Source organism: Erinaceus europaeus, chromosome 9 (genome assembly GCF_950295315.1).
Source record: "Erinaceus europaeus chromosome 9, mEriEur2.1, whole genome shotgun sequence".
Taxonomy (NCBI): Eukaryota; Metazoa; Chordata; class Mammalia; order Eulipotyphla; family Erinaceidae; genus Erinaceus; species Erinaceus europaeus.
Window position 1 is genome coordinate 43460760 of NC_080170.1, and position 18646 is coordinate 43479405.

Below are 18646 nucleotides of genomic sequence, written 5' to 3' on the forward strand. Positions count from 1 at the left end.
CAGCCAGGGGAGCTTTTATACGAATGTCAGCTAAGATTCCTGCTCGCTGTGAACATTTTACAGATGGAAACCCACGACTCTGCAGGTTCTCAGGTGGCTTACATTTAAAAAATTGTCTGCCTAGGGGCTTGAAAACTTTTTTTTTTTTCCTTTGAGATGACACCTGCAACAGCAGCTGTTGTGATCATCATTCCATCTGGGGACACATGGAAACGCAGGGTTTGGGGTTTAAGTAGAGAGCAACAGCGTGCCAAGAAAAGTGCGCGACAGACAGTCTGGGCGTGAGGACGGAGCCGCCGCCTCCAGCCGGGACTCGGCCCCGGGGTTCGCGCGGGCAGCGCGGGCCCTTCGCCGCCGCGGCGTCCCGCCCTCCCCGTCCCCCGTGGGCAAGAACGCCACCCTCCTCCCTCCTCCCCTCCTCTTTGGTGTCTCCAGCCAGGAGGCGGGAGTGACCCGCAGCAGCTGACCGGCACAGGCGCGGCCGCCCCACAGCCCTCCTGACACACCATGGGCCCAGAGGCGCCTCCGCAGCACAGCAGCCTCGACGCCGGCGGCGGCTTCGATCACAGTCAGCTGCCTCCCTGACCGTCGCCCCCAGCCACCGACGCCCTGAGGAGCCTCGCTCCCAGCAGCAGGAGGACCCACGAAACTGACGAAGTGCCCCTCCGGGACCAACTTAAGCTACGTCAACAAAAATGGCGGATGGAGGGTGGCGGGCGGAGTCAAGATGGGAAGACTGGGGGGCGCACGTCACACCCCGAGCCCCCCTGCGGCAGGGTGGGAACCGCCCAGGTCCTCAACATGGCGACAGCGGCCGAAACGCGCCTGCGCAGGTGACTCCCGCCCCGCCCCGCCCCGGCCGGCGGGAAGTGAGATTCTCGGAAGAACCGCCGGAAGTGTATGGTGATTTAGAGTCCCCGGTGAGTGGCGACAGGCCCCCCGGAGGAAAACGCAGCCCGCGAGAAGAGTTCCGCCACGATTCAGAGAAAGAGGAAGTGAGAGAAAACACATACTATCTTCGGTCTCAGCGGAGGCAGCCTGCACCCCGGGTCAGCGAGATGAAGACGCGGCGGACTGCCCTCCAGGAGCAGCAGCATCAGGAGCCTACGCTGCAGCCGTCTCCGGTCACAACCCGGAGAAGCTTACGGGACGCCCAGTTCTCTGAAGACGAGGCGGTCGGAGGTAACCGCGGGATGGTGGGGCGGGACATGCACCCCTTCAGGCGGGAGGCCCCCCCCCCCCAGCTCCTCTGAGGTCTGGCCGCACCTCCCCTAGGTGCAGGGCGCCCCTGCTCGGGGTGCTGTGCGGGGACTGCACTCGAGTCGAGCCGGGGACCCTTACCCAGCCGAGGCATGGGTTTGGGGGTATCATCACCTCCTCCTGTGCCCTTCACCAGGGGGCCGTGGGTGAGGCTCAGTGGTGGCCCACAGATCATCTAGGACAGGCTCCATTTCATTTGCTTCCGCTCTGATGTTGTTTCTATCCCAGACATTTCCTTACTCTGAGCCCGTAAGTCCCCGGGGCTGAGGATAGCGGTTCTGTGGGAACCTTCCAGGCTTCCCTTTTCTGTCCAGGTGGGAAAGAAGGGGGCGTCCTGCGAGTGGGTGTTTTGAGGAGTAGTGACTTGAGATCTCCAGCTACATACTTACAGCAAAATGGGGCAAACTGTCCTCAACTTGTAGCTCCCCGCTGAAACTAATAGCTCTTTGACCAATCTGTGCATCAACTCCACCACCTTGGGGCCCTCAGTGACTTTTCAGTGGTTAAGTAGCCTGACATGATTGTGGGTTTTCCTATAAATGAACCCAGAAGATGGTGGTAAAGTACATGTGTATGGCTTTAGGAAGTCACAGTTGAACTCCTTTAACACCACCACTAAGCCCGGCCCCCCCCCTTTTTTTTTTTCATAATGAGTTAAGTCCTGGCAAGGCACCTGTGATGTAAAAATCTGGGGACTTGAATCACAATGGAATTTCTTAACTAGCAGTAGACCACTGATGGGTTTGGGGAGGAGATGAATTTTCAATTTGGAGCAAAATAGTACTTTCACCTGCTGAACCATTTTAAAGCATTTGTGTGTTAATTTGAAGATGTATTGCTTTTAGAAACATCCTAAAAGGTACTATATATAGCAACTCAAGGCAGTTTAGCCTGTGTGTGTTAAATTTCTCTCTTAAGACTAATAACTTCCTGAAGACAAAAGTGTTACACTTAAGCATCTGGAAGAATACATCACTCATATGTTACATTGTATGGACTCTCCCACAGAGCCTAGTACTTGCACATACATAATAAAATTTCAAACAAAGAATTTACCAGGATTTTATTAAAATCTTTGAGGATCTAAACAGTTTTCACCAGAATAAAAGTGTTCATTAAAAATTTCATCAAAATTTAAAACTGCTTTCTGGCATGTTATTTATGACAGTCTAGTCCATCTTTTAAATTTTCCAAAATTTAAAAGTAATCTACTTTTGTTCTAAAACGTCAATATTGAACTAATTTTTATATTGTCTTAAGAGTAGTTCTCACCAAATTGCTAGGTTTGAGTAAACTTAAATATGTATTTCAAAGGAATGAGTTATTTGTGTTTGTTTATATATTGTTGGTAATGTGCTTGATTACTACCTAGATCATATATTCTGAATTTTGACAATTGTCTTATCTTTAGAGGATGAACCATCTTCACAAGTCATTTTAAAGCAAACAGTCTCAAAGAAAAAAATCAGAACACAAGACACTTCAGGTAAAACTTTCTGGGGTCTTTTAATCACTTGCCAACATTTTAAATATTCATATTACAGTTATCCAGTATTTCAGTGGTCCTAAAACTTAACTCAACCAAGGTTTCAGTGACTCTTCATAGGCTTTGTATATTGCATTAAGCAGTTCAGTGTTAAGAGAAGGAGAGCTGAGATGGGTAGATACTTGAGTACTAGCTACCTTGTATAAGTTGGTTCTTATAATTATGCAAGATAAGTATTATACCCACTTTATAGATTAGCAAATTGGAGTTCAGAGTAGCTAAGATATTTTCCCAAGGCCAACAATAGGTGACTGAGCTGAAATCAGACCAAGCTTTTGATTTTCCTTCAAGTGCCTCACTGTAACCTTCTGCATTACTCAGTAAAATTCAGTGTTAATGAATAAATCACACTGTCTTCCATTTTAAATAGATTAAATGGTCTGCAAAGTAAAATAATGACTACATTTGGTCACTCTTGTCTTGATATTTTATTTCATACAGTCTTAGATTAGTTATAAGGTACACCATTGTTTTATGTGCTACCCAGAAAGAAGAAATGCTATAAGTTAAACTGAATGTGCATAAATTATATGAAACATCCAAATTTCAGAATTTTTTAAAATTATCTTTTTTATTGAATAGAGACAGTCAGAAATCAAGAGGGAAGGCGGAGATAGAGGCGAAGAGAGACAGAGAGAGACACCTGCATCCCTGCTTCACCACTTGCAAAGCTTTCCCCCTGCAGGTGGGGCAGAATTGTTAAATGTAAAAATACTTGCATCTTTATGCCCACATACTATGTACATTTGATAGTTTACTTAAGTTTTAAAAACTTTAAATTGTCTGGAAAAGCAGGGGCAAGAATTCACTGATAAATGTTTAGTGCCGTTTGACTTTTAATTCTGTGTACTTTTAAGTTTGCTTTTGTGTATGGTATTGGTATTGAACCTATACCCTTGACAAGGTTTGCATTTCTTTCTTTTTTTTTTTAAGAAAAAAAAGTATTATATTTATTTATTGGATAGAGACGGCCAGAAATCTAGAGGAAGGAGGTGATAGAAAGGGAGAGAGAGCTGGGAAGACAGCATGATGGTTATGCTAAAGGCTTTCATGCCTGAGGTTCCCAAGTTCTATCCTCAGCACCACAATAAGCCAGAGCTGAGTAGTGCTCTGATGTTTCTCTCTGTATCTCTCTGATAAAAATTAAAAAGTAAACAAAAATTTCTTTAAAAAAAGAAAAGAGTGACGCAGACTCTCAAACCTGAGGCTCCAAAGTCCCAGGTTCAGACCCCCACACCACCATAAGCCACAGTTGAACAGTGCTCTGATTTAAAAAAAAGAGAGAGAGAGAGAGACCTGCAACACTGCTTCACCACTTGCAAAGCTTTCCTCCTGGGGGCTGGGGGACTCAACTTGAGTTTTTGCATATTGTAACATGCAGGTTTGTATTTCTTAAACACATAATCAAAACTTGGAGGAAGTGAATTAACTCTGAGGAAAGTTAGCCTGAAATTAACATGTGCTATAAATAAACCTAAATAAGAATGGGAGAGAAGACACTAAAGCCAGTGTTTTTCAAAAAAAGAGACACTACAGCACCAGTGTCTCCAAGTGCTGCTATTGTATTCCACATGTGTCATGCCAGGGCTTGAACTTTGCTGCACTAATGGCAAAGTAGACACCACTCAGTGAACTATTTCTTCAGTCGTATGTTTATATATATTCACATTACTACTTTATGGAAGAAATGATGATTTATAAGACTTTCATGGGGGCTGGGCTGTGATCCACCCAGTTGAATGCACATATTACCATGTAAAGACCTGACTTTGAGTCCCTGCTCCCTACCTGTAGGGGGGATGCTTCACCAGTAGGTCTGGAGGTGTCACCTTTTTCTCTCCCTCTCTCTCTCATTCCTCTCAATTTCTCTCTGTTGAATCCAATAAAATAGAAAGGGAAAAAGAGAAAGAAAGGAAGGAAGGAAGAAAAAGAGCTACTGGGAGTAGTGAATTCGCAGCATAGGCACTGAGCTCCAGTGACAACCCTAGTGGCAATTAAAAGAAACAAAGACTTGTCCCGTGGGTATGTTTTCACATCTCCCCAAGATAGGTGCAGAATACCCCTGCCAAGTTGTGTTCTCCTCTTCCATTGAGTATTATGCCACTAGTACTCTTTCAGTCCCCTCCCGCCTTCCCCATTTTGTGCCCTTGGATCTGCTGAAATAGACTACAGTTTGCTGGTGTTTATCTCTACACTTCCCCTTATATGTTTTTTTTAAATATTTCTTTTCCTATATTAGTGGTGAGTGAAGTTCTTATGAGTGACCTCCGTAGACCTCCTCTGAGAAGCTCCAGATCTGGTAAGCAATTGCGGTTAACTATTGGTGTCTTGTTTTTTGCCGGGCTAGCCTGAGGGTGTTTCTTCCGGGGCACTTGCTCTCTGGGTTGGAGAGAATTTGACGGGAGCCAGCCTAGACTGCTGCTTACTCAGTGACGTGGGAGAGGAACCAGGAATTCTTGTGGCTGAGTGGGAACGAAGTGCCATGCTGGCTTTATTCATCTGCATTTATATCTTCTAAGGCGGAAGTGGTAGGTGGGAAAAGGATATACGTAGGAGAGTGGGTGGAGAGAAGGAAAGCTTCCATCTAACCAGTGGGGATTAAACCAATGCCTTGCAGGCAGAGCGGGTCTCAGACAAAACAATGATTATGTAAATAGACCACAGCCTTAAGCAAGTAATAACCAACTGTTTTTTTTTTTTTAAATATTTACTAATGGGGGATAGAAGAGAAAGTGAACCAGAGCATCACTCAGGTATGCGTTCTCCTGGGGATTGAACTCATGCTTGAGAGTCCAGTGCTTTATCCACTGGACCACCACTTGGACCACTGATTTCTTGTTTTTACAGATACAGTAGATACAGTTTTACTTTTTTTTAAATTTTTTTATTGTCTTTATTTATTTATTGGATAGATTTATTTATTGAATCGAGAGGGAAGGGGGGATAGAGAGGAAGAGATACAGAGAGACACCTGTAGCACTGCTTCACCGCTTGTGAAGTTTTCCCCCGCAGGTGGGGACCAGGGACTCGAAACTGGGTCTTTGCACATTGTAACATGTGCGCTCAACCAGGTGTGCCACACCCGGCCTCCCAGTTTTACTTTTTGGATATGTTAGTATATGTATTCATATGGTTCAGTGTCCAAAGTTACTCTAAATAAGCAAGAAAAGTCTCTGTGCCTGCCCTGCCCTCGTCAGCTACCACTGCTGTCAATTTTTAGGTATTTTTCCAGAGATATTTTTTGTGGGGATATAAGGGAATTCGTGTATTAAATTATCTTTTCTACACTTTTTTTTTTAGTTTGAATTGCCACCACAGTTGTTACTGGGGCTCTTTTTGCCAGCACTGTGAATCCACCACTTCCATGGCTTTTTTTTCCTTTTTTTTTTTCTTATTTTATATGATAGGACAAGAGAAATTGAGAAGGAAGAAGGAGATTGAGAGAAATATAGACACCTCAGACCTGCTTCACTGCTCATAAAGTGGCCCTGCTACAGGTGGGGAGTGGGGACTGAAACCTAGGTCCTTGCTTGGGTCTTTGTGCATAGTACTATGTGCACTTAACCACGTGCCCCATACCTTTAAATTGATTTCACAACTATAAAATAAAACCAGCAAAGTTCATTCATGAAATTTATTTATCCTTTCTTCACTTTTTAAACACAATCTGATAAATACTTTCTACTGTATATACCTTGTTTTTGTACTTTATATGTATATTAAGGACTCATGTATTCTTTCTCTTTTTTAATGTACTTATTTTAATAAGAGAGACAGAAAAAGGCTAGAATACAGCTCAACTCTGGTTTATAATGGTGCTAGGGATTGAACCTGAGTCTTAGATATACTAATAAGTGTGTCCTAACACATAAAACTATTTCCCCAACTTTCTCTCTCCTGATCCTTCTAAAAAGGTTATTTCTTGTGCTCCTGGCTATGTGCACATGTTATAATGCACAAGGATCCAGATTCAAGTTTCTGGTCCCCAGCTGAAGAGGGGAAAGTTTGCAAGTGGTGAAGGAGTGCTGCAGGTGTCTCTCCATATCTCTCCATATGTATATATTCTTTATTTATTGGATAGAGACAGTCAGAAAGTGAGAGGGAAAGGGGGAGTTAAAGAAGAGAGACACCTGCAGTACTGCTTCACCAGTTGCAAAGCTATCCCCTTGCAGGTGGGGACTGGGGGCTTGAACCCCGGGCCTTTGCGGATTGTAACATGTGCACTCAACAAGGTGCTCCACCACCCGGTCCCCAGTTCTTACTTATTTTTCTTCCCTCCAGGGTTATTGTTACTGGAGGCTATTTTTTTCCCTTTTGTTGCCCTTGTTGTTTATCATTGTTGTTGTTATTTTATTTTTTAGATGTTATTTATTAATGAGAAAGATAGGAAGAGAGAGAGAAAGAACCAGACATCACTCTGGTACATGTGATGCCGGGGATTGAACTCAAGACTTCATGCTTGAGAGTCCAATGCTTTATCCACTGCACCACCTCCTGGACCACAGTTGTTGTTATTATTGTTATTGCTGTCAATGTTGTTGGACAGGACAGAGAAATTGAGAGAGGAGGGGAAGACGGGGAGAGAAAGACACCTGTAGACCTGCTTTACCGCTTGTGAAGCAACCCTCTGCAGGTGGGGGCTGGGGGCTCAAACTGGGATCCCTGTGTGGGTGCTTGCCCTTCGCACCATGTGCGCTAACCCACTGCGCTACTGCCCAATACCCCCCTTTTTAATATTTTACTTTTTTAAAAAATATTTATTCCTTTTGTTGCCCTTGTTTTTTAATTGTTGTAGTTATTATTGTTGTTATTGATGTCATCCTTGTTGGGTAGGACAAAGAGAAATGGAGAGAGGAGGCGAAGACAGAGGGGGAGAGAACGATAGACACCTGCAGACCTGCTTCACTGCCTGTGAAGTGACTCCCCTGCAGGTGGGGAGCTGGGGGCTCAAACCGGGATCCTTACGCCAGTCCTTGCGCTTTGCACTACGTGTGCTTTTTTTGATGAAAGAAAGAGATCAGAGCACTGAGCTCTGGCTTATGGTGCTACTTGGGATTCAACCTGGGACCTTAAGACCTCAGACAGTCTTTTGATAGCCATTATGTTGTTTCTCCAGCCCTTTTTTTTAATTCTTTTAATGCTGGGGAGAGACACCACAGCACTAGAGCTTTCTCATGATGTACCAGGGTTTAAAAATAGGCTACATGCTTGGCAAGGCCTAAACCCTGCTGGGTGAGCTATTTTCTGGCCTCAGAAGATTTCTTTCTTTTGTTTTTTGTTTTATTGTTGTAGTTATTGATGTCATCCTTGTTGGATAGGACAGAGAGAAATGTAGAGAGGAGGGGAAGAGAAAGATAGACACCTGCAGACCTGCTTCACTGCCTGTGAAGCGAACCTCCTACAGGTGGGGAGCTTGGGGCTCGAACCAGGAACCTTACGCTGGTCCTTGAACTTTGCGTCACATGCGCTTAACTCGCTGTGCTATTGCCCTACTCCCTTTCTTTCTCTTTCCTTTCTTTCTTTTTTCTTCTCAGTATCATGCTACGGAAAAATCAAAAGATTGAGGTTTTGTGGTTTGAACCTATAAAATTTCCCTGCCTCAATTACATCTACGCTAAAACTTTTAAAGAAGACATTGTCTTTAAATTAATTTTATGACAATAAAATAAAACCAGCAACATTCATTCATGAAATTTACTCATTCTTGTGGTCTGGACGTAGATAAAGTATTAGACTCTCAAGCATGAGTTCAGTTCCCAGCAGCACATGTACCAGAGTGATGAATGGTTCTTTCTTTCTCTCTTCCAATCTTCCTCATTAATAAATAAATAAGATCTTTTAAAAAAGAAAGAAAGAAATTTACTCATCCTTTCTCAGAATTGACTTACAGGAACATTTTGTCCTGGCAACTGAAGGAGAGCGTATTTGTCTTCACACTAGTTTTCTAACTTTCCTTAGTCATTCTTTTTTTAAAGAATTATGTTAAATTTTTTGTTACCTTTTAAGTATTAAAATGATAAGGATCTGTTATGGTTTCACTGTTGAACTGGTAGTGAAGAACCATAAGGTGCATTTCCTCTTTTGACTCTAATCATGTTCTTTCATCTCTTGCAGATTCAGCATACACAACAAATGGAAATACTAAAATGAGTGAATTCGGTTCGTTTATCTTTAATTCTTTTTTTTTTTTTTGTCTTTTAAAAATATTTATTCCCTTTTGTTGCCCTGTTGTTTTATTGTTGTTGTTATTACTGTTGTTATTGATGTCATTATTGGATAGGACAGAGAGAAATGGAGGGAGGAGAGGAAGACCGAGAGGGAGAGAAGGACAACTGCAGACCTGCTTCACTGCTTGTGAAGTGACTACCCTGCAGGTGGGGAGCCAGGGCTGGAACCAGGATCCTTATGCTGGTCCTTGCGCTTTTTGGCACCTGTGCTTAACCTGCTGTGTTACTGCCCGACTCCCTAGCTTTAATTCTTATGGGTTCTCAGAGTTTCATTTATGAGAATGCAAGGGTACACATTTTTGTTCACTGGCTTGAAAGTATTACTTTATTATCACAGGCTATGAGACACTGTATAATCAGGACCTTTCTTAGTGGCCTTGGCTTTTAATGCCATTTATTATATTTTTCAAAGTCATATAAAAATGTGATGATAAATACATTTTAGTTTTGGAAAGTCATTGTTAAAACCACTGCCTGACACCTTGACTTTTTAAAAATATATAGGGAATTTTTTGAGTCTCACAGGTGGGGCTGGAACTGGTACTATAAAAAAATTTTTTTTTAATATTTATTTATTATTTATTCCCTTTTGTTGCCCTTGTTGTTCTATTGTTGTAGTTATGATTGATGTCGTTGTTGGATAGGACAGAGAGAAATGGAGGAGGCGAAGTCAAAGAGGGGGAGAGAAAGATAGACACTAGCAGACCTGCTTCACCGCTTGTGAAGTGACTCCCCTGCAGGTGGGGAGCCGGGGCCTCAAACCGGGATCCTTACTCCAATCCTTGTGCTTTGCACCATCTGCACTTAACCTGCAGTGCTACCGCCTGACTCCCCCCCCCCAATTTTTTTAATGGTTTTTGCAATTGTTTTTTTTTTAATGGTTTTCAGTCAACAGTAAATAGAATAAACTGGTACTTTTTATGCTTTCCTTTAACACTGTGGCAAAAGAAAAGAAAGAAGGATACAATTAGTGGTTGGTCTCCACCAGATGAGATGGTTGTAAGGTATGTTTTTACAGTGAACAAAGACTTTGTAATTCTGACATTACTTTTTCTTAATTTGTTAGAATTGTTGAAAAATGATTTTTTTTTTGCCTCCAGGGTTATTGCTGGGGCTCGGTGCCTGCACCACGAATCCATTGCTCCTGGAGAATATTCCCCATGTGCCCCCCTTTTTTTGTTGCCCCCCCTTTTTTTTTATTATTATTATTTTTTTATTTATTTATTTTCCCACCGCCCAATCTCCATATCCCACCCCCTCCCCCGACAGCTTTCCCATTCTCTATCCCTCTGGGAGCATGGACCCAGGGTCATTGAGGGTTGCAGAAGGTAGAAGGTCTGGCTTCTGTAATTGCTTCCTCGCTGAACATGGGCGTTGACTGGTCGGTCCATACTCCCAGTCTGCCTCTCTCTTTCCCTAGTAGGATGGGTCTCTGGGGAAGCTGAGCTCCAGGACACATTGGTGGTGTCTTCAATCCAGGGAAGTCTGGCCGGCATCCTGATGACACCTGGAACCTGGTGACTGAAAAGAGAGTTAACATACAAAGCCAAACAAATTGTTGAGCAATCAGCCCCCACTTTTTAAAATCTCTGCTGTGGTTATTATTATTGTTGTTGTTATTGATGTTGTTGTTTGATAGGACAGAGAGAAATGGAGAGAGGAAGGGAAGACAGAGAGGAAAGATAGACACCTGCAGATCTGCTTCACCATCTGTGAAGCGACTCCCCTGCAGGTGGGGAGCTGGGGGCTCGAACTGGGATTCTTACACTGGTTTTTGCACCATGTGTGCTCAACCTGCTGCTCTACTGCCCGACCCCCGAAAAATGATATCCTTTTATGAGCACTCCTTAATTACTAACCAGTTGGTTATATATTTTTTAGAATCACAAATTTTATAAATTTCTTAAGATAATTAAAAAATATTAGTGTTTTAAATGGTTTTTATACCAGAGTTTCTATGTGTGCATAGGCGAAAGCATTTTTAAAATTTGCAAATTTTAAATGTTTTAACCTTTTACTTGTAGCAGCCGAGGAAATTAAAGGAAGTTGAGGGACAAAAGAGGGAAATGAAATTAAAAGCTGATGTAGCTATAGATATTGCTTAATCGTCACTATCCTATACTTAAATATTTATCATCTTTGGTTAAAAAAAGAAAACCAAGGCCAAGATGGCCAAATAGAATGAGCCTGTGTTTCCCCAATAAAGAAGTAAATTTAAAAAAAAAAGAAAATAGAAGAATGAAAGTTCCACTTAGTTCTAAGTATTAAAAAAAAAAAAAAAAAAAAAAGAATGAGCCTGTGTTTCCCATTCATAGCATCTACAGCAAAGCCACATTAGTATTTGAGAAAACACACAAAGGAACAGAATTTCCACAGCAATATACAAAATGTTTCTTTTAAAGGACAAATAATTCTGCAAACCAACACTCCCTCAATAAATGGATACTGAATTTTAAAAAATGAATTCCTAACAAGGCTCATTAAGGGGGAAAAAAAGCAATGGGGAGGTAGCATGGTGGTTATACAAAAAAAGACTTCAAGTCTGAGGCTTTCAGGACCCCGGTTCAATAGTAAACAAGAGCTGAGAAGTACTCTGGTAAGGAAAAAACAAAACAAGACTGAGAAGTATGATTAAGAGAATCAGAGGATGTGAGGGTGATCTGGCTGCAATATCTGTCATGTGTTGATCATCAGGCTTGCTGAAACTTATATGGCTGGCTAGAAAAGTGTCCCCTTCCTCTCTCACCATTTATTGTGTGTCCCTCCTGAAGCTGTGTGCTGGACAAAGAGGATGACTTTCCCTGAATAGAGACAAACTGGTTTGTGGTCATGGGTATACAAATATCTCATTCCCTTGCTCAAACCTCCAAACAAGCTTTCAAGAAACAGAAATTTTTAAAAGGCTGCATTACAACTAATGCTGCAGAAACAGTGTATTAAAAGCAAATAATATGGCCAACTATATGCAAACAAATTAAGACAGCCTACAAGAAGTGGACACATTCTAGAATCATAACTCATAACCTTCCAATGAAGAACCAGGAGGAAATAACCTAAGCAGGCCAATTAGTATCCAATTAGTATAGAAGTGCAATCAGTAATCAAAGTCTTCCCAAGAACGAAAGCCCAGGTCTACATGATTTCAATAATGGATTCTATAAGACCTTTAAAGAATTTACACCCATGTACCTCAAACTCTCCTAAAAAAAATAATACTAACAGTAATAGGCACTCCTAAACACATTGCACAAGGCCTTATCATTTGATTCTCAAAGCAAGGAAGGACAGAGAAAATTACACACTGATAGCCTTCATGAACATTAATGCGAAAACTCAGGATTTTGGAAAATTGAGTCTAATAATACATCTAGAAAGTAATCAAGATTAGGGTTGGTCTCGCATATGCAAATCAATGTAATACACCACATTAACAAAATAACCATTTATCAATAGATGCTTAAAAAATTAAGTGAGATTTCACATTTATATTAAAAAGCCATATAATATTGGGAATAGAAGGAACATAACATAGTAAAGACCACTTATGACAAACCCACAGTTCCTAGACAGCATTCGTGGAGGAGAATGAAGTAAGAGGAATCCAAATTGAAAGACAAGCCGATCTATCACTTTTTGCAGGGTGGTGGTTCACCAGGTTGAGCACAAATATTACCATGTGTGAGGACCAGATTAAAGCCCCTGCTCCCCACCTGCAGGGGGAAGCTTCACAACCGTGAAGCAGGTCTGCAGGTATCTTTCTCCCTATTCTCCCCCAACACACACACACACACACACACACACACACACACACACACACACACACACACACACACTATTTTTCTGTTCTATAAAATAAATAGAAAAAAAGGAATAGTACCTCTAAAAGCAGTAGATTTGTATTGCCAGCACCAGGTCCCAGCAGGAACCCTGGTAGGAAAAAAAAAAAAAAGTCAAAACTGCAGCGTGGGAGATGTACAGTGGATGAAATAGTGAACGCTCAAGAATGAGTCCCTAAATTTGATCCCCAGCATTTCATGTTTCAGAGCAATAGTTTGGTTTTCCCTCCCTCCCCCTCTATAACTTTTAAAAATACTTTTTAAAATAAAACTTCAAAATTGGAACAATATCTTATACAAAGGGAATTAATAACTTAAAACATTTTGAAGCAGTAGTATTTGAATAAGTGAAACTATGATTAAAAAAAAACCACTTGACAATTGCCTTCCACATTTCTGTTCCCATTTGAAAGCAAATGGTTAAAATCTATAGAAAATCTGAGAAGAAACACAACTTTCATCTTCAAGTTTGATTTATGTTACTTTTTTTTTTAAAGAATTTATTTATTCATGAGAAAGATAAAGAACCAGCCATCACTCTGGTACTTGTGCTGCAGGGGATCGAACTCAGGATCTCATGCTTGAGAGTCTAGTGCCTTAGCCACTGCACCACCTCCCAGACCACACTTTTTTAAAAAAATATTTTATTTATTTTATTTTTGAGAGAGATGCACAGAGAAACACCAGAACACTGCTCAGCTCTGCCTTATGGTGATGTGGGGGATTGAACCTGGAACTTCTTTGCTGTTTTATTCACTTTTCTTATCCAAATTCTGTCATTTAGCAGGGAAATCTGCATGCTATGTCTTCAGAGTAAATTTTCTAACTTAGATTTTTTTTTTTTCCCCTCCAGGGTTATTGCTGGGTTTGGTGCCTGCACCATGAATCCACCGCTCCTGGAGGCCATTTTCCCCCCTTTTTGTTGCCCTAGTTGTTGCAGCCTCGTTGCGGTTATTATTGCCATTGTTGACGTTGCTTTTTTTGTTGTTGTTGTTGTTGTTGGATAGGACAGAGAGAAATGGAGAGAGGAGGGGAAGACAGAGAGAGGGGGAGAGAAAGATAGACACCTGCAGACCTGCTTCACTGCCCGCGAAGCCACTCCCCTGCAGGTGGGGAGCCGGGGGCTCGAACCGGGATCCTTACGCTGGTCCCTGCGCTTGCGCCACGTGCGCTTAACCCACTGCGCCACCGCCCGACCCCCTCTAACTTAGATTTTTAAAAAAAATTTTAAATATTTATTTTCCCTTTTGTTGCCCTTGTTTTTTATTGTTGTAGTTATTGTTATTGTTATTGATGTCGTCATTGTTGGATAGGGCAGAGAGAAATGGAGACAGGAAGGGAAGAGAAGGGGAAACACCTGAACAGAGAGAAGGATAGACACCTGGAGACGACCTACTTCACCGCCTGTGAAGTGATTCCCCTACATGTGGGAAGCCGGGGAGCTCGAACTGGGATCCTTACACGGTCCTTGCGCTTTGCTCCACATGCACTTAACCCACTGTGCTACCGCCCAACTACCAAAATTAGATGTTTTTATGAATTATTCCTGTTTCAGTTTTTGATAAATGTACAATCTGTTTACTTTACTCTAGAAGCTGCTAGTGTCCGGCAGAGAACTAATTTCTGTGAAGGTATTTACTTTTTAAAAAAGTCTTTTCATTATCTATATATTTATTGGATGGAGACAGCCAGAAATTGAGAGGGAAAGAGGGGATAGAGAAGGAGAGACACAGACACCTGCAGCCCTGCTTCCCCACTTGTGAAGCTTTCCCCCTGAAGGTGGGGAATGGAGGTTCAAACCTGGGTCCTTGTGTGCTGTGATTTGTGCGCCCAACTAGGTACGATACCACCTGGCCGTGGCGCCTGAAGATACTTACTTTTAAAATGTCATGCAATGTCTTCTAAACCTTTGTGCGTATTTGTTTATATTAGATGCAGTTTTGATAGGTTCTCTAGAGTGGGGACAGAAAATCGTGTTTTCCTTCAGAAAAGTTGCTTATCTGAACTATAAAAGTTGGCAGAGGGTCGGGGACAGCATAATGGTTCTGACTTTCATGACTGAGAGTCTGAAGTCCCAGTTTCCGGGCACAGAACCACCATAAGTCAGAGTTGAGCAGTGCTTTGCTGCACCTTTGACCCTCCACTTCCACCTCTCTCTCATTAAAATACTATATATATATTTAGTTATTTATATTTATTTATATTAAAGATTTTGGACAGACTATAAAAAATGTTTCAGTAAAACTTTTTTTTTAGTATTTATTTTCTCTTGTCCTTGTTTTTCGTTGTTGTAGTTATTGTTATTGATGTTGTCGTTGTTAGATAGGACGGAGAGAAATGGAGAGAGGAGGGGAAGACAGAGGGGGGGAGAGAAAGATAGACACCTGCAGACCTGCTTCACCGCCTGTGAAGCGACTCCCCTGCAGGTGGGGAGCCGGGGGCTCGAACTGGGATCCTTATGCCGACCTTGTGCTTTGCGCCACCTGCGCTTAACCTGCTGAGCTACAGCCCGACTCCCTCAGTAAAACTTTATTGTTGGGGGCGGGGGTAGATAGCATAGTGGTTATGCAAAGAGACTCTCATGCCTGAGGCTCCAAAGTCCCAGGTTTAATCCCCCGCACCACAATAAGCCAGAGCTGTGCAGTGCTCTGGTGTTCCTCTCTGTCTTTCTCTGCATCTCTCTCAAAAATAAATAAAATATTTTCGAAAAAGAAAAAAAGGGGGGCCAGGTGGTGGTGCAAAAAAAAAAAAGATTTTATTTATTCATTAGTGAGAAAGGAGGAGAGAGAGAAATAAACAGACATCACTCTAGTACATGTGCTGCTGGGGACCAAACTCGGGACCTTATGCTTGAGAGTCCAATGCTTTATCCACTGCGCCACCTCCCAGACCACCATAAAATATTTTTAAAAAAATAGTGGGCAGATAGTGAGTGGCCCAGGAGGTGAAATAGTAGGTGAGTGTTGTTTTTGCAAACATGAGATCTTAGATTCAATCCCATATCATCACACATAACAAAGTAATACTCTGGTTCTCTCTCTCTCTGTCTCTCTCTCCCCCCTTCCCGCTCCATATATATATATATATGACCAGAGTACTGCTCAGCTCTGGTTTATGGTGGTGCTGGGGGTGAGCCTGTGTCTTTGGAGCCTCAAGCATGAGAGTCTGTTTGCATAACCATTATGCCCCTTACTCTTATCTCTTCCACTCATAAATCTTTTTTTTTTAATGTTTTTTTATATTTCTTCCCCTTTTTTGTTGCCCTTGTTGTTTTATTGTTGTAGTTATTGTTATTGATGTCGTCATTGTTGGATAGGACAGAGAGAAATGGAGAGAGGAGGGGAAGACAGAAAGGGGAGAGAAAGATAGGCACCTGTAGCCCTACCTCACTGCTTGTGAAGCGATGCCCCTGTAAGTGGGGAGCCGGGGGCTCGAACTGGGATCCGTGCGCCAGTCTTTGGCGCTTTGCACCATGTGTGCTTAACCCACTGCACTACTGCCGGACTCCCTCTTTTTTTTTTTTTAGTTAGATAAATAGGACAACATGAGTGGTGATACCTTTTATGCTCACTTTAAGCATTTTTAACTGAATTAATAATTTTTAATAGATCTAGTACTTTTAATTTCTGGCATGTGTTGATCTTTATGATATGAAAATATTTGCCTTTCCATGTTTTATTTATTTATTTATTTTTGCCTCCAGGGTTATTGCTGGGGCTTCGTGCCTGCACTATGAATCCATTGCTCCTGCAGACCATTTTTTCCCATTTCGTTGCCCTAATTGTTGTTGTTATTTTTGCCATTGATATTTTTGTTGGATAGGACAGAGAGAGATGTAGAGAGGAGGGGAGACAGAGAGGAGGAGAGTGAAATAGGACACCTGCAGACCTGCTTCAACGCCTGTGCAGGGACTCCCCTGCAGATGGGGAGCCAGGGGCTCGAACCAGGATCCTTACGTGGATCCTTACGCTGGTCCTTGTGCTTAACCCACTGTGCTACCATCGACCCCTTTCCACGTTCTTGTAACTGGTCTGTGAAAATTTTATGACTTAGTGCCAGGAGATAGCTCACCAGATAGAGCACATACTTTTCCTATGTGGGAATACTTCTCTGAGCCCCCAACATCAGTTGGACACATCATGCATGCCAGAGGCTACGTCGCCTCTCCATTCTCTGTCTCTCTCCCCATTAGCCAGTTTCTATCTTAAAATTTTACAAAATACAGTCCTCTGGGAATGGCAGAGTCATACAGTTGTGAAATCTCAGTACAACAACCACAAAGAATTTTGTGATTCAGGATAAATTAAGCAATAATTATCAGATATTTTTTAAACATTTTAACATTAATTTACTTTTTGTTTTTAATCCATATTGTAGAAAGGATAATTAAAATTAGTATATTATTTACTTTTTAGGAGAAATGGAAAATGATGATCAAGACACCTCTGACAGTGAAGTTTCTACTGCTGTAGTCAGAAACAGGGATTCTGTTGAATCTGGAGGTAGGTATCATGATTTGATATATCAGTATATCTGATTCTTACTGTAGGAGTTACCTCTATTAGTGAAAATATAAAGGTTTTGGGAGTTGGGTGGTAGTGCAGCGGGTAAAGCGCGCATGGCGCAAAGTGCAAGGACTGGCTTAAGGATCCTGGTTCAAGCCCCCAGCGTCCCACCTGCAGGGGAGTCGCTTCAAAAGCGGTGAAGCAGATCTGCAGGTGTTTTTCTTTCTCTTTCTCTGTCTTCCCTTCCTCTCTCGATTTCTCTCTGTCCTGTCCAACAACGAACGACATCAACAATAATAACCACAACAAGGCTACAAAAACAAGGGCAACACCCCCACATCTATGGACATCTAATCTTTGACAAAGGGGCTCAGACTATTAAATGGGGAAAGCAGAGTCTCTTCAACAAATTGGAAACAGTGGGTTGAAACATGCAGAAGAATGAAACTGAACCACTATATTTCACCAAATACAAAAGTAAATTCCTAGTGAATCAAGGACTTGGATGTTAGACCACAAACTATCAGATACTTAGAAGAAAATATTGGCAGAACTCTTTTCCACATACATTTTTAAAGACATCTTCAATGAAACAAATCCAATTATAAAGGAGACTAAGGCAAGCATAAACCTATGGGACTACATCAAATTAAAAAGCTTCTTCAGGGAGTTGGGCTGTAGCGCAGCGGGTTAAGCGCAGGTGGCGCAAAGCACAAGGACCGGCATAAGGATCCCGGTTCGAACCCCGGCTCCCCACCTGCACAGGAGTCGCTTCACAGGCGGTGAAGCAGGTCTGCAGGTGTCTATCTTTCTCTCCTCCTCTCTGCCTTCCCCTCCTCTCTCCATTTCTCTCTGTCCTATCCAACAACAATAATAACTACAACAATAAAACAACAAGGGCAACAAAAGGGAATAAATAAATAAAATAAATTTAAAAAAAAAAAAGCTTCTTCACAGCAAAAGAAACCACTACCCAAACCAAGAGACCCCTCACAGAATGGGAGAAGATCTTTACATGCCATACATCAGACAAGAGTTTAATAACCAACATATATAAAGAGCTTGCCAAACTCAACAACAAGACAACAAATAACCCCATCCAAAAATGGAGGGAGGACATGGACAGAATATTCACCACAGAAGAGATCCAAAAGGCCGAGAAACACATGAAAAAATGCTCCAAGTCTTTGATTGTCAGAGAAATGCAAATAAAGACAATAACGAGATACCATTTCACTCCTGTGAGAATGTCATACATCAGAAAAGGTAACA

The 18646-nt window shown here is 42.0% G+C and overlaps 1 protein-coding gene across 3 annotated transcripts in view; it reads left to right on the top strand.

Moving 5' to 3' along the window:
- The first annotated feature begins 266 nt into the window (after positions 1–266).
- Positions 267–18646, top strand: part of TOR1AIP1 (torsin 1A interacting protein 1) — a 44028-nt gene continuing 25648 nt past the window's right edge. For 2 of the 3 annotated variants that reach the window (XM_016189472.2, XM_016189473.2), the window contains exons 1-6: positions 267–1182; positions 2672–2746; positions 5046–5105; positions 8921–8965; positions 14462–14500; positions 17285–17371. In XM_016189472.2, the coding sequence (XP_016044958.1) occupies positions 696–1182; positions 2672–2746; positions 5046–5105; positions 8921–8965; positions 14462–14500; positions 17285–17371 (793 nt within the window). In that variant the 5' untranslated portion in view covers positions 267–695. The remainder of the gene's footprint in view (positions 1183–2671; positions 2747–5045; positions 5106–8920; positions 8966–14461; positions 14501–17284; positions 17372–18646) is intronic. The other variant, XM_016189474.2, reaches the window with a different exon arrangement.